Source organism: Danio rerio, chromosome 25 (assembly GCF_052040795.2).
Source record: "Danio rerio strain M-AB ecotype USA chromosome 25, GRCz13ab, whole genome shotgun sequence".
NCBI lineage: Eukaryota > Metazoa > Chordata > Actinopteri > Cypriniformes > Danionidae > Danio > Danio rerio.
In genome coordinates this window covers 35,565,001-35,587,500 of record NC_141045.1, presented here as the reverse complement: position 1 = coordinate 35,587,500, position 22,500 = coordinate 35,565,001, and the positions used below count along the sequence as shown (strand labels likewise).

Genomic DNA, 22,500 nt, shown 5'->3' with positions numbered 1-22,500 from the left:
TTATCGATGATTATTTGCACAGTTGGCATTAAGAAGAACATATAAACGTGATCTGACTAACTTCTAGCAGCTAAATGTGTCTGGAAAAATATTCAAAGGCTTTTATTCTCACAAACCGCGCGGACGTAAATGCGTCTGACTGTTGTGATTGGCTAAAGCAGAAGTCTTACGTCAGCACGTTCTAGACGTGCACGAGCTTATTCCGGAAATCTTCCTTCTGCGTTCACACAGCGCAGCATTCCGGCAAATTGCCGGTAATGTTACAACTTCTCTTTCCGGAAAATAGCCAGAACGAATTTACCGGTATTTTCAAAAAGGACCTGTTCACACATACAACCTTTCCGGAAAATTGCCGGTAATTTTCCGGAAAGGTCTGTATGTGTGAAAGGGGCTAATGATCGTTTCTGGAACGAAACAAGTAGCAAGTCTTGATAAGCAAGTCGTTAGCTGCGTCCCAAATGGCACACTATACACTATGCACTCATGCACTATGTACTTATGCACTTACACACTCAACAGGAAAGTATATGTATGTAGTGTTGTCCCAAATGGCACACTAATGTTTTTTTACTAAGCGGAAATTCAAACCGTTTCCCTGATGACGTTTGACGGTTGCCAAATCATTGAAATAAATGACCCAAACTATCAAATAAAACCTGCCGTGAGTATTGCCGCATTCACCATCGGGAGGCGCTATAATCACTCTCGTAGGAGAATTTTGCTTTCACCATCCAAAATAAATAAAGTTATTCAACATGTGCGTCTGATAGCTCCGCCCCTTCCGCTACGTAAGCAAACCTGCAGTCGTTGAGTGCGTGAAGTGTCCATCATTACACACTTCATTTCAGCGGCTGAATGAGTGCATCATCCGGGTAATTAAAGTGCTCTTATTATTTTTAGTGTTTTCAGTGTGAACGCACTACTTACACTATTTATACTACAAAATGGCGTAGAATAGTGCATAAGTATGCGATTTGGGACGCAGCTTTTGAATTGTGTACTCAACTGATTCGTTCTAAAACGCTGACTCATTCAGGTAATAAAAAAATAGCTGTCTTTTTGAGCCAGATCACATTTTTTATAGCATACCATAATGAAAATATCTTGTAAAAGTTGCGTTTTTGTGTATTTGTTCAAACACTGATTGATTTATAAGCAAAAATAGTACACATATGAGCATTGAGTGAGTCATTGAATCGTTTATTTAATTGGCTTGTTTAAAAACAATGATCGTTTCTGGAACAAAACAAGTCTTGATAAGTGAGTCGTTGAATTGTTTACTCAACTGATTCGTTCTAAAACGCTGACTCATTCAGCAGTTATATAAATGGCTGGATCTTTGAGTGAGTCGTTGAGTTTGCCAGCATTCATGCGTAGACAAGCCACAACGGGATGACATACCTAATACCTTCGTTTTTATTTAGTATTTATTGTGCCTATACTGTGTGTGTGTGTGTGGTTAATTTGTTTGGAACTGACGATATTGTCTATAATAAAACCACAAGCCGGGTTATAGTTATTTATTTAGCTTCATTGGAGGAAGCATGCACGTATTGGAGGTATAAGTTTAGCATCTGCACACATGGTGAATTCAGTTCGCATGCGCTATCTTTCTTTGTATGTGAAATATGGTCAGATGTGCCCACACTCTCTGCATGAATAAGTAGGTGACTCCTCTGCCTTTGAAATACTGGCTGTAATGTTGTGCCAAAACAAAGTGGTTTCTGTCCGCTCTCTGACTGTTTGACACTGGACTTCCTCACAGGAAGTCTAAAAGGTCAGCGAGTGTGTAGTTTTGCAAACACACGTCCTTGACAATTTTATCACTCTAGTCAATTTCTGGGAGCTTGATTTAGTTTTTCAAATATGGGGTTTTGGATGTTTTTAAGATCCAAATTTTTTATTAATTCATGCAAGAAAAATTCAGTGACAGCTTCTGTATTTGTGTGTGCGTATTGAAAGCAAACTAAATAATCAGTTTGTAAGCTGACGTGTATCTCTGTGCAATCGCAGGGTTCAGCAGCGCAGGAGCCAATCGTTCGCTCTGCTCGCTCAATGCTGGACAGCTCCACCCACCTCTTAGAGACCGCCCGCTCGCTCATCATCAACCCCAAAGACCCGCCCACCTGGTCCATCCTGGCAGGACACTCACGCACCGTGTCGGACTCCATCAAGAGCCTCATCACATCCATCAGGTCTGTGAAACAACAAAAAAATACATTTCATCTCACCACTAAAACCACTTTGAAGAAAACATGCAGGATTTTCATCCACACAGTGGACTTCAACAACTTCCAAAATGTATTTTTAAAATGGCTCTAAATGATCTCAGTTGAAGAATACGGGTCTTACCTAGTAAAACAAACACTTGTTTTTTTTTTTTAAAATGACAAAATTATATATACTTTTTATCCAAAAAAATAACTTTTTTAAAACTATTTCTGGAATGCAAGATTTTGTGGTTAAACAGTATACACTCACCGGCCACTATATTAGGAACACCTTACCTAGTACTGGGTTGTACCTTCTTTTGCCTTCAGAACTGCCTTAATCCTTCGTGGCATAGATTCAACAAGGTATTGGAAATATTCCTCAGAGATTTTGCTCCATATTGACAGGATAGCATCACACAGTTGCTGCAGATTTGTCGGCTGCACATCCATGATGTGAATCTCCCGTTCCACCACATCCCAAAGGCGCTCTATTGGATTGAGATCACAACACAGCTCTCATCTGGGTAGGTGCGCTCTAAGCACCCGCTGACTTAAAGGAGCTCCTGGAGCATGCCAGGGTGTGTGTGGTCATGTGTGTTTTTAGTGGTATACTGTCGTGTGGACGGAGATCTTTTCCGAAGCGCTAGGTCAGGGGTGGCCAACCTTGTTTCTGGAGAGCCACCTTCCTGCAGATTTCAGTTGCAACCCATATCAAACACACCTGCCTGTAATTATCACGTGGTGTTCAGGTCCTAATTAATTGGTTCAGGTGTGTTTGATTTGGGTAGCAAGAATACAAGTGTTTTGTTTAGTTACCTTAGCACTGAACATATCAATGACATACAAATTAGCCATCTATCTGTGAGTTTCGAAACAGGAACTTCAATTTTTTAATTTTAATAACGAAAAACTATTAAACCATATAAAAAAATAAAGTTTCAATTTAGTATTGTTGAAAACTCATCACATTCAACATTTAATCACTCACTCACTTAGATAGAGATGGGTTTTTAAAGGAAAATTATCATATAATTATAATCTGGTAAGAGCTGGGATCTCTGGGCATTTACAATGTCCCCTGCAACAGAAAAAAAAAACTCATTTGATACTGAGGTTTCTGGGACATAGAGATATGATTTAGCCAAGGATGACAGCAGTGGGTAACGTTGTGCATTGTCTTTCCACCACTTCAGAGGACAAGCCATGAGTGAGATAGAGGTCTCTTTGCTGTACAAGTCAATGTCTGCATCAATCTAACAAGTGTGCTGTGTTCTGCAGTCCCCATGACTGTTTTTAGTCGTATTCCCCGACTTATATTTCACCACAGTCTGGCAGTGCCTGCATATTGTTTTTTTTCTTTGTCTGTCACCTTTTCTACTTTTTCGTATCTTTTTAGAAAGAAACCGAAATGCTTCCACACATCCGATTTAAAACCTGCTTTAGGTTCGATCATTTCCAGCTCTTTTTCTTCCCCGCTACTAGCAGCACACTCCATTTCCGCATTACTGGATCTGTAGTGACAACAGACCGCAAACGATGATGGCCACGCCTGGGCTGATGGGAATTTCCACTACCTCCCATTCGCTTCATTCGCCTGAGCAAATTTTCTCAGAAGACCTATAGTTTTACCGAGTCATGCGACTACAGTAATATAAAAAAAAATTACTATTGCGGTATGACGGTATTTACAATACCGTTACATCCCTAATATATATATATATATATATATATATATATATATATATATATATATATATATATATATATATATATATATATAGACCTCGTCTATCTTAGTCATCTTTCCATCAAGCAAATTCATAGCCTAATTGGTTGGCGACGTCACCGGCCAGAGCGAGAGGTGACAGTAACGCACCAAAAAGTTTGTTGTCGACTACTGAAAAACAGGAAGAAGAAATCACAATTCTCGCCATCATAAAGATTTACTTTGATCAGCTAGACACCGGCCTCACAGCTCTGTCAATGTCAGTGCCGTCACTTATTGATCCGCGATCTGGAATTGTGAGCTACTAAAAAGCTATTTGAATTATAAAGTAGCAATGCTACCGCCACGCTACTAAGAAATGTAGTTAAGCTAGTAGCGCTACTACTTGTAGCGATGCTACTGCTCAACACTGTTATATGATAAAATTCCTTTGGCCAGAGGAGTCTGTTTGTGCCCTGAATTTCACAAATCGATAACTTTGTGAGTCATAATATATCATTGGAAATGAAAGGGTCTGTTTTTCTTTCTGTACACTCACGATAACAAAGAAACACATTTGCTTTTATAAAATAGAGAAAGGCTAGGTTACATACCTGCAGATGCTTCCTCAAATTTGACATTAAAGCCTTTGGTGTTGAACGTATTTTAACAGCTGGCTAACAAATTTCGCACTAAACTGTTACATTTGTGCCCTTCTCAGATTTCAGAGTGAAATTAGTTTAAAATTTCCAGCAATGAAATGCATTTTTATCACTCGCCACGGTGCCAGCTCTTAGACTGATTGTAGTAGCCTGATGCTTTCAGCGGCAAATTCAAACCTGAAAACCAATTAAAAGCACCAGAATAGCATCGCTTTAATTGTGCATATCAAAAACAGGCAAAGCAACAGACTAAAATCATTCAACATATCACCGATTTTGAAAGAATATATTTAGATGTAACCCCTTTTGTAATCTTTAACATTTTCATAAGTAACTGTAATTTAATTACACATTTTTTCAGTAACTGTAACGAATTACAGTTACATTTATTTTGTAATTAAATTATATAACGCTGTTACATGTAACTAGTTACTCCTCAACACTAGACGTGGATCATTTTCATTCTAAAACACAGTTTTAAAACTAAGGGCTCTATCATACACCCGGCACAAGGCGCGACACAATTGTTGTTTGCTAGTTTCAGCTCGGCGCAAGAGTCGTTTTGACATTTTGCGCCATGCTGTTCTCATATGTGCACCCATCGGCGTTCTGATCTAAAAAAGGAGGCGTGTTGAGGCGCATTGCTGGCACGTTGCTATTTTGAAAAAAAACTTAAATAGACGGTTCAATAGACCAGAACAAAGCCGGTCAATTGTCCAGTGCAGAGCACGTTAGTTGTGCGCCTCGCTTACACACTGCTTAATACACACAGGATGTACAGCAATTAGGGATGTAACGGTATTGTAAATACCGTCATACCGCAATATTAATTTTTTTCGATATTACCGAAGTCGCATGACTCGGTAAAACTATAGGTCTTCTGAGAAAATTTGCTCAGGCGAATGAAGCGAACGGGAGATAGCGAAAACTACAATTGCCATCAGCCCATGCTAGACCATCAGCCCTTGCGGTCTGTTGTCGCTACAGATCCAGTAATGCGGAAATGGAGTGTGCTGCTAGAAGCGGGGATGAAAAGAGCTGGAAAACTCTAAGGCCCCGTTAACACTAATGCGTTTTAGTTTGAAAACGCATAAGTTTTGCTACGGTTACGCCAACCGTCCACACTACGCCGGAGTTCTCGAGCGCCGAAAACGGAGCGTTTCGAAAACGCTGGAGAGGCTGTTTTCATTCTTGAAACGCTGCAGCTCCGTCTCATTGTGGATGATGGAAAACGGAGTCATCTAAAACGGAGGCGGGGCTGCAGACGTTTGCCTCTCTGATTGGGGCTTTTCCTGAATATTAAGTAGCCTAACACGCACAGTTTAGTCCTGCATCTTCTCCGTGTAAGTTAAAACTTCGCAAGTTTGATCAAGGCTGCAGTCTCTTCTTCTCAGTTTGATATGGAAAAGCAGACTATACCGAGGACACGGGTAAATCTTCAAAGGGAACAGTGTACTTTATAACTTCATTCACATCACCCTGGCTTCGTTGTTTCACTTTCTCAACAATAAAATGTAAACATGATTTAAGGAACTGCCTATTTTCATTTTAATATTAGCAACTTAGACAGCAGACATGTTGAGGCGTCGTGCTGCATAAGATGAGCGTCATCTTCACTGTGTGGACATTTATAACAAAACGGAGCCGATAACAACTGCCTCCTTTCAATTTCAGTGAAAATACGAAACACAGCCTCTCTTTTGCTGAGTATCAGTTTTAAGAATAGATAATGGCCATTTTAAAAGTATAACATACAATAAGTTTATACATTATAGGAAATAAAGGCAAGCGATCAGTCAATATACAGAATGTACGTGGTTACATTAATCATTAACTTATCTTTGCGCTCAGCCAAAACACGTTACCTGAGAACAAGTAATAGATTCCAATGCCCAAAGTCAGGGAATATGTCGTTAGATAAAGACAACAAGATAAATGAAATATCCCGTTTAATAAATATAGTGAGATTAGATCCAGCGGGAGATGCTTGATGAGAAGTCCGACTAGCAGAGCTCTGATCTGGGTAGATGGGCTGAGTGTGATTAAATGTTGAATGTCATGAGTTTTCAACAATACTAAATTGAAACTTTATTTTTTTACATGGTTTAATAATTTTTTGTTATTAAAATTGAAGTTCCTGTTTCAAAGCTTACAGATAGATGGCTAATTTGTATGTCATTGACACTTTTGGCACTTTTTTGGAGTATTTTCATAAGTTTTGTTTTTTCCTGTAAATGATTCAATAAATACCGTACCGTGACATTCATACCGAGGTATTACCGTACCGTGAAATTCTGATACCGTTACATCCCTAACAGCAATACACAAATATCTTTACATATGATTTAAAAATGACCAAAAATATTACTTTCTAGCCTACATAAATGTAAAAACCACCCACTCCATGCCTTCTTCATTTCGGGGGGGGGGGGGGGGGGGGGGGGGGCTTTTTGAGTTTATTCATAATATGCTTACATTTGTCCACCTGTCAGGTTTTAGACCATATGGGGCACACCAAGTGTATTTGGAAATTGAGCACACTTCGTTATTATTGTTCATTTATTCGTTTGCTGGAAATTAGAACTGAATTTAGAAATAGTTTTAAAACAAATCTTTGTGCCTAACAAACTAAATTAATTATGTATAGGCTAATGGATGTCTGTGCGTACAACAAGTTTCCCTATCCACGAGAGTGAAAGTGAAAGTAAAAAATGAGGAGGCTCATTCTCGCGCTGCAGATGCTCTGTTTAACTGTTTTCTCGTAAGTGAAGCGTTCAGTTTTTCTACTTCTACAGTCCGCCATGTAAATAGCAAATGCGCTTATGGCGCGACGCAGCTGACTCTGAAAGGGAATGGGAGATGAGACTCTAATTGGTTTATTCTCAAAACACACCTATAACTCATTAAGAGAATAAGCTCAACCCTGTTCGACCAAGCGCCACGGCGCAAAGCGGATTTTTCCATCCTTAAATTAGCAAAAGTGGATTCTGACACGCCCTGAAAGCATTTGCGCCCTGCGCCTTTGGACTTAAACAGGGCATAACTTGCCCTAATTAACCTATTTAAGCCTTCAAATGTCACTTTAGCATCTTAAAAAATATCTAGTGAAATATTATTTACTGTCATCATGGCAAAGATAAAAGAAATCAGTTATTAGAAATGAGTTATTAAAACAGTTTAGAAATGCGTTGAAAAAAATCTTCTCTATGTTAAACAGAAATGGGGAAAAGGGGGAGAGGGATGGTACTGATTTCATCTATATGTTAAGCTAATTGTCTGTCTATTACATGTTTGCTGTTTGTAAACAGTTAGCAGATACTTATATGAACAGCATTTTAATTACCAAAGCGGAGTAATCATCGCTTATAATTAGACATGCAAATGTTGTTTCTTTTTGTTGTTGCAGTCACTGCGTCCCTGACAACTTATACAATGACCTACAATCAAGGCGAACATTTTTAAAAGCTCATTATCCTCAAATGTTCCTACAATAAGTGCAGTTGTATGTTTTAGCCCGAAGCAGCATCGGCCATCAGGTGTTAAATAAAAACAACGCAGGTTTAATTCAAACTTGTTCATTTGATAACTCAAGAGCAAATGTTATTAGCTGTAGCAGCTGTTCAGTTTGCACACACTCGCCTTCTCTTTGCAAATCTCCCCCCTGCAGCTGTAATGAAGCAAACAAACTCATGCGTTAGGGATGTTAAATCGCCAACAACTAGTGAAATGTGAATCAGGGAATTCCCTGTTTAAAAAATGTATATTGAAGAAGTACTGCAGATATTATAATAATTAATATAGGGGACATATTATAGTAACATAATGAAAAAGCAATTAGGGAGAACAGATTATCTTTATATATACAGTTAAAGTCAGAATTGTTTTAATTTATTTTGAATCACTTTTACATTTTTAAATATTTCCCAAATAATGTTTAACAGAGCAAAGAAATGTATAACAGTATCTCTGATAATGTTTTTTCTTCTGGAGAAAGTCTTATTTGTTTTATTTTGGCTAGAATAAAAACGTTTTAAGGTCAATATTATAAGCCCCTTTAAACTATATATTTTTTCAATAGTCTACAGAACAAACCATCGTTTTACAATAACCTGCCTAATTACCCTAACCTGCCTACCTAACTAACACTTTAAGCTGTGTAGAAGTGTCTTGAAAAATATCTAGTCAAATATTATTTATTGTCATCATGGCAAATATAATAAAGAAAAAAAAAGAAATCAGTTATTAGAGATGAGTTAATTAAAGTATTATAAGTTATAAAAGTATTATATACTTTTTTTTTTTATTACAATCTAAATATAAAATAATAATCTATGCCCACCTAATATTTTATATTGTTGAAGTCAGAATTATTAGCCCCCCTAAATTATTAGACCGCTTGTTTATTTTTTCCCCAATTTCTGTTTAACCGAGAGTAGATCTTTTTAGCACATTTCTAAACATAATAGTTTTAATAACTCATTTCTAATAAGCGATTTATTTTATCTTTACCATGATGTCTGTAAATAATAATTGACTAGATATTTTTCAAGTCACTTCTATACAGCTTAAAGTGTCATTTAAAGGCTTAACTAGGTTAATTAAGTTAACTAGGCAGGTTAGGGGAATAAAGCAAGTTATTGTATAACAATGGTTTGTTCTGTAGACTATCGAGAAGAAATATAGCTAATATATATAATGCAGAAACTTTTACATTTTTTGTTCTGACCAAACAGACCAAGACAACCAACTAAACTACAAGTGTCCCAAGTACACATGATGCGAGATGCCATAAGATCTATCTTTTCTGTGTTAAAATCATCATCTTTTTGTCCTATCATCTGTGATTTTCTATTTTACAAACAGTTTTTTTTTTTTATTTCTGCGATGCATACAACATACAACAGCGTAAACTACTATAACAATGATCTCTTCAGGTACTGATTATGTGCTTTATTCGGTGTTCGGTGTTGCTTCCGTTGTATGTTTGAATACCTTTTTACATATCATTCATACCCATACCGAAAGCACCAGCGGATAGTTTACCTCAGATCTTGAAAATGAAATAACTAGCAAACAATACCAACTAACAAATAACAGTCACTAAGCATGTACTTTCAATAATGTTAATGAGATTCAACATTTATTAATTAGCTTATAAACCTGTCTATTGGGTATGGAATCTATTCAGCGCTTCTGCTATTTCAATGTTTCTGTCAGACAAATTGCTTATCATTGAAATCTTGTCACATGGCTTATTGTTAAGACACGGTGTAAGATCTGCATTCCTCCAGAAGCCAAGAATGATTTAGATTCGGAGGAGTTGTTTTGAAGGCTTTTCTCTGTAATGATGGACTGTGTCTGTCAGTGGGTTGTGTTTTGTGGTAAGTGACTCTTTCTGGGTTTCTCACTTCGTCGAGAGCGTGACGGATGTGGATTGAGGAGACTGAACACAGATCAGACTCTCAGATGACCTGATCTGAGGTCGGTGAGCGTGAAGGCCTGATGGTGTCTTTCTCCTCTGTAACACTCTCAGCAGTTGCAGGAACAGCGGCTCGGCTCGCTGCCCGTCTGGATGCCCTCCATACACTGTCCTCCCAGATCAGCCAATCAGAGCTGGAGAGCAGCCAGATCTGTGTGTTTGCATTTGTGTGCTTGTTTCTATATCTCTGCGGGGACTTAAACCGGAATGCACACAGACTTGTGGGGACTTTTTGACAAAGTTAAGGTCCCCATAGATAAACATGCTTATAAATCATACTGAAGTATTTAGTAAAATTCTGATTGTTTCCTGTTAAGGTTGGGGGAGAGGTATAGAAGGTCGCTGGTTTGAGTCCTGGCTGGGTCGGTTGGCATTTCTGTGTGGAGTTTGCATGTTCTCCCTGTGTTCCTTTGGGTTTTCTCCAGGTGCTCCGGTATCCCCCACAGTCCAAAGACATGCGCTGTAGGGGATTAGGGTGGACAAAACTGGATTTTAGTGTACGAGTGTGTGTGTGTGTGTGAATGCAGGAATGTATGGGTGTTTCCCAGTACTGGGTTGCTGGACTTTTTTTGGTCTCCATGAGGAAAATGGCTCATAATTCACACAGAATTAAGTATTTTGAAAATGTTAAAATGCAGATTTTTTCCCCCCTGTGCATTAGCTTATTAGCTTACAGTCAGTGTTTAATTTGTGAATTGCTAGGTCCCGGAAAAGGCGACGAAAAAAGAGACAAAAGTGAAGAGGGTTGGGGAGTCGCGGAAGAAAATGAAAGTGAACACGGGGGAGGAGGGCTTTGAGGAGGGGGATCGGTAAAATGAGGTGCCGGATTAGATTTCAAAGGTTCCGGATCCAGCGTGTTCTAGCACAAATGAAGGCCTGCTTACAGTGTAATGTTTGATACTTCCGCTTAATGCTTGATACTTTGACAGTTGCGTTGATTCCTATTGGTTCCTATTTGGACTGCATTACCTAGTTTTGCCACTACATATAGCACCTTTTAACCCTTTTTACAAGATGCAAAATAAGGCTTTGTTCCTAAAATGTGTATGTGAAGTTTCAACTCAAAATACCACACGAATAATGTTTTATAAGTCTTTGAAACTGACCCTTTCAGGCTTTGAGTCTAATTTTAAACGTTTTGGTGACTGTCGCTTTAAATTCAAATGAGATTGTGCTATTTTCAAAATAGGGCGGAGCTACAAATGCCTGTGTGTCAGCATAGTGGTAGATTCATATTCATATGATACTTGTATAGGGACAATGTCAATCAGAGTGTGTTTTTAGAGTGAGCGAGAGGCTGTTTTTATCAAATGTGATTATAAAAAAATTTAATTATTACATTTTTACCATTAGAAGCTGGTTATGTTTACAGACTGCTGCCACACATCTGTGTTTAAACCCCCTGTGAAAGTGATTTTTGCATAAAAGGTCCCCTTTAAATTATATAAAACTTTCAGATCCTCACAGTTATTGATGGTAATCTGATACCTTGTGATAATTTCCAGAATTATCTGACAAACCATATTTACCACTCACTGTTATTAATGTTCATAACACCATTAGGAACTGCTGTGGAAGAGCTGAAATTAGGATATAGTAATAGCCATTTGGTTTCTAACAGACTGTAAGTGATCAACCATTCACAATAGCAAATTAACTGACCAATCAGAGTAGAGTTGCCTTTGGGGTTTAGCGATGTGGGTTTTTTTAAGATGTTGGATGAAAAGAGCTGATGCAGCAGTGTACATTATGACGAAATAAATATTTTTTAACCTTGAGTGGATGTAAATCTAATGTAGGAGAACAAAACCTAGTAACCCATTCTGTGCTGTTGTGACAGGGACAAGGCTCCTGGGCAGCGGGAGTGTGACCAGTCCATCGACAGCATCAATAAGAGCATCAGGGACATCGAGCAAGTCTCTCTTGCTGCCGTGGGTCAGAGTTTGCCACGCAGAGATGACATTTCCCTGGAGGTAACCAATAAAATCATGTCTGTGTCAGTACCTGCCCTCTTTTCGTTAACGGTGCTCTGGAACAGGGTTGCTTTTATGTCTGCAACAGCTTGTCGTGATGGCAAAGATGATAAATCTATTAATAAATCTATTAAGGACTTGGAATGCTGCTTAACAAATAAAAACAATATAAATAAAAAGGAATGTACCAATTATATTCATACAAATTAATAAAGTTATCAGTCTATTTATTTATTAAAAAACGTGAAACTTTTCATCGTAACAAACATTTTTAAGGAAACTATTTAATTTGTTGAAGATTTTATTTAAATATTTAAACAACAGTTTTCTGGAGACCGCGAAATACGTCCCGGGAGGTACGTATGGCTGCATTTCATTTTTTTTAGCGAACGGTACGTGGGGGGGGGGGGGGGCGGGTTTTTGAGACGCCCTTCCCTTTCGATCTTGCCAGCTGACCGCTTACTTCCGTGTGGAGAGCTTTCCTGCCGCAATCAATTTGTTCGGTCAGCTCATCGTGTGCGTCGGCAGACTTCAGATGCAGAGAGGAGGAGTTGACAAAGGTGTCCGGGGAAGAGCGGTTCCAGAAATCAGATAAGACAAAAACAGAATCCAAAAAATAAAGCGAACGAGTTCATAACAGGGTGAGAGCGTGGTAAAATCCGAAAAAGTGTTAAAAAAAAACAGACGAGGGCTTTTCTTTTTCTAGACGGCTTTTCTAAATTGTTGCTCGGGTTTAGGGAAGTGAGCGGGCGGGCGGACTGTGTTCAGGGAAGGAGGAGGGTGGGTCAGCCGATTAGCCGGTCGCGCAGTCAATCATTTGGTCAGTCAGACAGTGCCTCTGGTGGGTTGACGCGAGAACAGCGCGGGCGCGAACGGCGCTCACGAGAGACGTTCGAGATATGAAAAAGTGCACACAGCGGCCTCTCGCGGATCCACGAAAACAAAAACTGCACAAATACGTACCCCCCGGGACGTATTTTGCGGTCTCCAGAAACGTCCGCTGGACTACGTTTTCAGAATGAGCCTGGGTTGTTTACATTGGCTCAAGGCCGCAGGCTAAGTGCCTTTAGTGTCCCACCATTGCTACGGGTGTAATATTGCGTTTATACAACAGTTCGATGGTATAATCATGTGTATAAAAAAGAAAAAAGAAAATCAAACACGGAGAGTCTTAAAACCCTTTAGTATAAAGAACTTTCTTCCACCATTCATTTACATCTGCAGCTGAAGTCAGAAGAGCAGAAACCATTGCTACTTCACAAACATTGCTTTAGAGCTAGCGTTTGAATGATTCTCTAGCGTAATGTCTAAAGTGATAACAAAACAGGTAATTTGGCTCACATTTTAAGATTATAAGGCTGAACAGCATGAAATGCCATCAGTCTACAGAGATTTCCCAGTATTTCTCTGTTGCAATCAGGAGATCACAATAATTAACCCCGAAAAAAGCCAAAGCAAAGCAAACACTATCAGATTACTATGGTATAAATACAGCACTACTAAATACAAAAGAGAGAGATCAACTTAGATTGTCACTTACCTGTTCCATGTGTTCAGCTGTAGTTTGAAATGTACGCAGTTTTCCTCGTTTAAGGGCTTATGCCCCATTTACACGGGGCGCCAGCGTCAACCGTTCCCATTCACTTTGAATAGGTGACGTCAGGCGTTGCCGAACTGCATTGTGGATCCGTCGGCACCGCTTCAGAGATGTTGCTTGCTGCAGAAGTTGGGATAGCTCAACTTTTCAAGCGCCGACGGAAGCGTCAGCCAATCAGATCGCTGTATGCAAATACACCAGCTAGACAGTGGCCTATTGCTGACTGAATTTCATTGGCTGACATTTCTATGACGATCGTTTCAGCCCCAACTTCAAACACGCCTTCAGTCAAGCGTTGACGCTGAAGCCCTGTGTCAATGGAGCGTTATTGTGCGTCTTTGTCGCCATCTTTTAGCGGAGCGTCAGCCATCTTTGCTCTGCTCAGTATGACAGGCTAATGGCTGCCGAAGCGCTGAATCTCTGAAATTATAAATATTCAAAACAGGCACTATCCTTTTAAATAAACTGCACTGTTTCGATTTAAACAACTACATGACTATATATATTTAAACAAATTGACTATATATATATATATAGTCAAGCCCAAAGTTATTCATATATATAGTGATGTTCTTACTTTACATGCTGAACTTACAGTGAACTCAAAAACAACGATCTGTTTTATTTTTAAGTGGCATCTACTTTTTTCCATTTAAATCATTCTGAAGTTTTTATGGATAAGAATCAGTTATTTCAGTATAATTTGCAAACTTTTATAGTATTTATTTTGTAAGTTTTGTAAATCTATTTTTTTCAGTTTTCAATTTATCTTTAATAATTTCAGTACTTTAACGTTTTAATTGCAGTTAGTTGACTTTAAAATGTATTCCCACATAGCAAAATGTCTCTGGCCCAGCTCTGGCCCACACAATCAGGTTTTGCTTGGCCCACATGCCGCAGTGAATTACGGTACATGACTGGACCAAATCTGGCTTCCAGACAAGGGCCAAACACAGACCATATCTGGGCCAAGTCTCAGCCAAGTTAATAACTCATAACTGGTTCTGAACTGGGCCAGATAGGTTGGTGTGTCACGATTGCAATGAAATTGATAAACCCATGGAGTGATGCGCTTTAGGCACACTATGGGCACGCTTTTTCTCAAAGCGACCTGATTGGTAGAATTTTTTTTCTTTACTCAAAAATGATTTTAGTGTATCTTAAATGTGGGTCATGGCCCACTTATCAAATTTTTAAATCTGGGCCAAATACTACATTTTTCATCTGGCCCAAATCTTGTGTGCCACCTTAAATACGGTGCCACCTCTGCCAAACCTGGGCCATGTTTGGCCCACATGCTGTATGCCAGTGCCGGATGAATGCCTGCTGTGCCAGCTTTTTGCCAAATCTGGGCCAGAATTCTTTGCTACTTGGGTTGTAATAGATTTATTTAATTTATTCCACCTTTTTTGCCCTATACCAGATTTACCATATACCCTGTTTCATTTTGGCCATTATTAAACATATATCTAAGCTTTTTTAGTATGATTGTAAAAAAAGATCATTTTGTTTCTTTGTTGTATGATGCCATTTTAGTGTCACTGTAGTTTTTATTCCACTAATAGAATCAAAAATGTCTACCTGTAATGGTTTACAATTCAGAACTGTGCCTTTAAGAATATGTAAAGAACATCTGTTTTGATTGGATTTTCTCCAAGCATTGCTTACATTGCTGTTTATCACATTGGACCAAATTGTTGAAAACTGGTGTTGCTATGAAATTCAGGCGTTACAGGAGCAGCTGACGTCTGCCGTGCAGGAAATCGGCCACCTCATCGACCCCATATCCACAGCAGCACGAGGCGAAGCAGCTCAACTCGGACACAAGGTAAAACTACAATGTACTCTAAACGAAATAATGCCACAGGAAGCTCATGAAGACACTGTTGCATAAAGATAAACAACATTCATCGATCATTTTGCTACTTTTATCTTTGCCATGATTTCAACATAATATTTGACTAGATATTATTCAAGATATTAGTATTCAGCTTAAAGTGCAATTTAAAAGTTGAACTCGGTTAATTAGGCTAATTAGGCAAATCTTCGTATAGGTATGGATGTTCTGTAGACAATCGAAAACAAGTATTGCTTTAGGGGGCTAATAATATTGAATTAAAATGCTCTTTAAAAAATTTAAAACTGCTTTTATTCGAGCCGAAATAAAACAAATAAGACTTTCTCCAGAAGAAAAAATGTTATAGGAAATACTGTGAAAAATTCCTTGCTCTGTCATTTGGGAAATATTTAAAAAGAAAACAAAATTCACAGGAGGGCTAATAATTTTGACTTTATATGCAAAATAAGAGTTCAGTACATAGAGATGATATACAATGAGCCTTTGTTTCCTAATTCTCATGTAAATGCTGTGAGTGTAAAATCCCAGTGAAAATCTGCCCAATTTGAACAAAACACGCATTAATATGTACGCCCCAGCCAGCGTTTAATTGGCCACAATGTTTTTTAGTGAAATTACAACAATATCGTTTTCCTTATTTTTATTGTTATCCAAGCTTGTATTAAACATACAATGTATGTGGGACTCTTATTTTGAAAATGAGAGAGTCAGGGAGACTAAAAAAGGGGCACAGATTGTCAGAATGCAAAATGCAGGATATACAGATTAAAAATGTATTCACCACCCATATTATTACTTTAAATTTATCTTTTGTTAGTTTAACGGGTATATTGTGATATTTATTATTATTATTATAGTGGTTTTAAATAAGTAAATAAAGCTCTTTCTGGGGCAAAACATATTTACCTTAACTACTTGATGGGCCACAATGTTTCCTAGCGAGACGACAACAATATTGTTGTAACAAAAATGTATTCAGCACCACCCATAAGACATAAGGTTGGTTGAAATGTATTTTTTGTTAGTTTAGCATGTATATTGTGAAATTTGCCATGAAAATGGTCAAATAGTGTTAGCCACAAATAGTAGGGTCATAATCTTAAAGGGATAGTTCATGCAAAAAAAATAAAAAGTCATTTTGTCATCATTTACTTGTTCCAAACCTTTATGAGTTTCTTTCCTCTGTTAAACGCAATTTAATATATTTTGAAGAGCATTGGAAACCTGTAACCATTGACTTCCAAAGTATTAGTCTTTTCCTATAATTTATATGCAAAATGCAGGATATACAGATTAGTAATGCATTGAACACCGACATAACATTGCTTTTAATGTATTTTTTGTTAGTTTAATGTGTATATTATGACATTTTCCATGAATATGTTCAAATAGTGTTAGCATTAACCACAAATAATGGGGTCTTAAAGGTATAGTTCATGCAAAAAATTCAATTGCCCTATAATATATATGCAAAATGCAGGATATACAGATTAAAAATGTATTCAGTGCCACCCATAAGACATAAGGTTGGTTAATGTATCATTTGGCAGTTTAATGTGTATATTGTGAAATTTGCCATAAATATGGACAAATATGATCAAAACAAAGCATGTCATTAAATGGGTTGTGGTTATATGTGAGCATTTAAAACTCTTTCTAGAAAAAATTAACTTACCTAAGTCACATACCTACTATGTAGATATCAGAGAACAACTTATCTTATACAACTTATATTAAATCAGTCAAGTCTATGGGACTTTTAAGAATGAAAATACAGCACTGGAAAGCACATATCTAGACCTTACTCCTGGCGGCATCAAAATATTTAAAGGGTACACTACCGCAAAGATATATTTAAACCCATAAACAAGGTATGAGAAATACTGTATATCAGAGCATTCACACAGACATCAATGTCAAAAATGGACCTGAAAGTGCAGTACATACATGATTTTGCTCAAATGTTGAAGGTAATTTACACAAAAACAAACCTTTCCTGCATCAACAACCTTTATTTTCTTCATATGTTCATATATTACATATTTTTAGTGTGAATCACACTTGAATATGCGGAATAAACATCATGAATTGATTACAAAATCACATCACAATTTTTTTAATAAATCAGTTTTGTTTGTTTGGACCTAGATTAATGCCTCCCGCCTAAAGTGTTTGCAAGCTTGTCTGTCAAATAAATAGCTGAAAAACAAAGCAGTCATATCAGATCCCTCAACACATCACTCTTAACAGAAATATACACAGGAAACAGTATGTTTGAGTGCCAGATATTTACAAAATCCCCTTTTTTTCTGCAGGTGACTCAGTTAGCCAGCTACTTCGAGCCGGTGATTGTGGCCTCAGTAGGACTGGCGTCTAAACACGCGGACCACCAGCAGCAGATGAACATACTGGACCAAACCAAAACGCTGTTTGAGTCTGCTCTACAGATGCTGTATGCTGCCAAAGAGGGCGGAGGAAACCCAAAGGTACGACACATGACATTACATAAAGCGTTTATGTTGCATATTCACAGAACAAGCACTAACACTGGCCCTTTTGCTGACATATAGGCATTTGTAGCTCCGCCCTCTTTTGAAAGATCTGATTTGAATTTAAAACGACTGTCACCAAATATGGCACAATTATAATCAAACCCTAAGAGGGGCAGCTTCAAAGAGTTATAAAACGTTATTTGAGGGGTATTTTGAGCTGGAAGTTCACGTCAAGCACGATAACTATAAATATAGCCATAAATTTATTAGCATCCACAATAATGATCGTTAACATCCATTAATGTTCTCTTTCTTGTTTTAGGCGACGCACACTCATGATGCCATTTCCGAAGCGGCCCAGCTGATGAAGGAGGCAGTCGATGACATCATGGTGACCCTGAATGAAGCGGCTAGTGAGGGCGGGATGGTGGGCGGCATGGTGGAGTCCATCGCTGAGTCCATTGGACGGGTGAGTGACTCTAATCTATCTATATATATATATATATATATATATATATATATATATATATATATATATATATATATATATATATATATATATATATATATATATATATATATATTGCAAATATCAAGCACAAGATGACAATTATATATCATATTTATGATTTTTTTAAATGTTTGTATTGATCAAAGTAAGCATCCATATATATATATATATATATATATATATATATATATATATATATATATATATATATATATGTGTGTGTATATATATATATATATGTATATATATATATATATATATATATATATATATATATATATATATATATATGTATATATATATATATATATGTATATATATATATATATATATATATATATATATATATATATATATATATATATATATATATATATATACAGTAAATATTATTATTAGTTTTATTATTGTTGTTAATATTTGTAAATAAATATATATGGATGGATGGATGGACGGATGGATGGACATTAAATAAATAAAATAATAAATAACATTAAATAATATAATAATATTAAATAAATATTTATATATTTGTGTGTGTGTGTGTGTGTGTGTGTTTATATATAATATATTTATTATAGAAATATTTTTTCATGTGTTATACTTATTAACGGTAAAGTCTGATCTTATTTATGCATTTATTTGTTTGTGGTTTTATTGTATTTATTTTTTAATGTTGCTTTGTCCATGAACCTATTTTTTCTATTGTATAATAATATTGATTATATTAATTCAGATTAATATTAAATATGTAAAAATTAGGACAATATGACCAACACCATATATATATATATATATATATATATATATATATATATATATATATATATATATATATATATATATATATATATATATATATATATATATATATATATATATATATATATATATATATGTATTTTATTTATTGATGTTAAAAATCTTATTTATGTTCATAGATATTTACATTAGATGTCGCCTACCCTGTTGTTGTCTACTGGAAGGAATGCGTTAGTAGAGCTGCCGTTTTAGTACAGGGTAGCGCTCCTTTGAAATGAATATGAGACCAAGGTGCAGTGGAGGACTGCATCCATCCGGAGCCATAGATTTGTAAACATTTATAGATATATTTATGATTTATTGCCGGTGGTCAATAATTTCATTTTCATATATACATATATATATATATATATATATATATATATATATATATATATATATATATATATATATATATATATATATATATATATATATATATATATATATATATATATATATATATATATATATATATATATATATACAACAGTTCTGTCTGGATCATGAATCTGATTGGCTGATAGCTGTGATATATTTAAGTAATATCAGCATCTGTACAGCCTCTTTACCCTTTGTGTATTACTCCGCCCACATACAGCCAGCAACAAGCAGACACTACAGTTTGACAAATATTACTGCGGTTAGACAACAAAATATACTTTTCAGGCGTTTTTAGTCGAGAATGTAGTTGTTTACATTGCAACTATGCAGTTTATTTGCAAAAATAGTGCCTATTTTAAAATAATTACAATTTCGGAGAGCTCGTCGGTAGAGGTTAACGTTGTCTATCCACAAGTTGGCGCCAGAACTGCATAATAAGCCCTTGCTCAGTGTGTTTTCTGAGCACGAATAAAAAGCTGAAAAACGGAAGCCTCGTGGTTTTTAAGGTGGACCGGATAGAGTCAATTAGAAGCTGCGAATAAGAGGCTGGATTCAGCCTTGTCCCTCCTTATCGCAAACACAACAGCAGTCTGGTGAGAAATCTCTGTAGACGGATGGCATTTCATGTCACGTTCAGCCTTATAATCTTAAAATGTGAGCAAAATTAGCTGTTTTGCCTGCGGCCTCATGCCAACGCACGCCTCCCACCAGTGCTGATTTACAGCCATAGCACACTGCTACTCGTGTGATATTACTCATATATATGATTTATGTCTATTTTGACCATGAAAACAGCCATTGTTGCTGATATGGCATTAAATAAAAATAAATGATATGATATGTTAGACTTATTATTTCAGTTTCTGTTTTTGATTTATAATTTTCATTTTTATTTATTTATTTATTTGTCTTAGAAATCTGTCGAACGCTTTCTAATCAGAGTCATGTCTAGCTGGCGCTCTCATATGTAAATGTGTGACAGATACTACAGCTGTCTCTGTAGCTCATTATTAGCCTGAATTGGCACAACATCTCCATTTATCATCTGTGGATGCAGCCAGTCTTTCATTATACTGTCATGATTCACAGTGCAAGACAATGGCAGCCAATTGAAAATCTGCACGGTGATCATTTTGTGCTGGAACCTCATCTCAGCAGCGCACACATGAACCAAGCGGAGACTCCAGCATCCAGCACTGCCTCACTGTTATCCGCGTCTCTTATTTTCACTCCACAGATGGATGAAGGAACTCCGCCGGAGCCTGACGGCACTTTTGTGGATTACCAGACCACCATGGTGAAGTTTTCCAAAGCCATCGCCATTACAGCGCAGGAGATGGTGAGGACACACTCTTCAAATGCTTACACATGAGGGACGCTACGATACAGTTAATTCACACTTCAGCTTTTTTACCCATATTTTGGTTCTGATGGATTGGACGGCTTTATGGGTCATTCTTTTCTAATATATAGTGCCGTCAAAGGATTAATCTCATCCAAGATTAGTTTGTGTTTATAGCATATATACTTGTGTACTGTGTATATTTATGAATATATGTAAAAATACACACACATACTGTTTATAAAAACAAAAATATACCAAAGAAATATATTTACATAAATATTTATATATATATATATATATATATATATATATATATATATATATATATATGTATATATATATATATATATATATATATATATATATTTTTTTTTTTTTTTTTTTTTTTTTTTTTTGTATTACACTCACCTGCAACTTTATTAGGTACACCTTATTAGTACCGGGTTGGACCGCCTTTTGCCTTCAGAACTGCCTTAATCCATCGTGGCAGAGATTCAACAAGATACTGGAAATATTCCTCAGATTTTTGTCCATATTGACATGATAGCATCACACAGTTGCTGCAGATTTGTCCGCTGCACATCCATGATGTGAATATCCCAAAGGTGCTCTATTGGATTGAGGTCTGGAGACTGTGGAGGCCATTTGAGTACAGTGTAATGTAATGTATGTACACTGTGGTCATAAAGCAATGGACATGGTCAGCAACAATACCCAGGTTGGCTGGGGCGTTGACACAATGCTCAATTGGTACTAATGGGCCCAGAGTGTGCCAAGGAAAAACCCTCCACACCATTACACCACCACCACTCTTTGCCTCTCTTTTTCTGAACATTCTCTGTAAACCCTGGAGATGGTTGTTTGTGAAAATCCCAGTAGATCAGCAGTTTCTGAAATACTCAGAGCAGCCCGGCTGGCACCAACAACCATGTCACATTCAAAGTCACTAAATCACCTTTCTACCCCATTCTGATGCTCAGTTTGAACTGCAGCAGATCGTCTTGACCATGTCTACATGCCTAAATGCATTGAGTTGCTGCCATGTGATTGGCTGATTAGAAATGTGCATTAAAGAGCAGTTGGACAAGTGTACCTAATAAAGTGGCCGGTGAGTGTGTAAATATGTGTGCGCGTGTGTGTGTGTGTGTGTGTATGTATATATATATTATACTTGTATACATAAACAATATATTTGCATATTAATATTTACTATAAATATATGGATGGATGGATGGATGGATGGATGGATGGATGGATGGATGGATGGATGGATGCATGCTTGTAATTGACCGTTCCTGTGGTGTGTTCTGTGACACCAGATGACAAAGTCTGTGACGTGCCCGGAGGAGCTGGGTGGCCTGGCGTCTCAGGTGACCGTGGATTACAGTCAGCTGGCACAACAAGGCCGACTGGCAGCTGCCACCGCTGAGCTGGAGGAGGTAAGGAGGAAAACTATTAATACTAATAATATTTATTATTA

At 37.0% G+C, this 22,500-nt stretch overlaps 1 protein-coding gene across 7 annotated transcripts in view; it reads left to right on the top strand.

The window, feature by feature from the left end:
• Window positions 1-22,500, top strand: part of tln2b (talin 2b) — a 259,057-nt gene that overhangs the window by 200,867 nt on the left and 35,690 nt on the right. For all 7 annotated transcript variants that reach the window (XM_087312504.1, XM_087312506.1, XM_087312503.1 and 4 more), the window contains 7 exons: window positions 2,014-2,195; window positions 11,900-12,032; window positions 15,356-15,457; window positions 17,803-17,973; window positions 18,302-18,448; window positions 20,913-21,014; window positions 22,340-22,459. In XM_087312504.1, coding sequence (XP_087168630.1) covers window positions 2,014-2,195; window positions 11,900-12,032; window positions 15,356-15,457; window positions 17,803-17,973; window positions 18,302-18,448; window positions 20,913-21,014; window positions 22,340-22,459 — 957 coding nt within the window. The remainder of the gene's footprint in view (window positions 1-2,013; window positions 2,196-11,899; window positions 12,033-15,355; window positions 15,458-17,802; window positions 17,974-18,301; window positions 18,449-20,912; window positions 21,015-22,339; window positions 22,460-22,500) is intronic.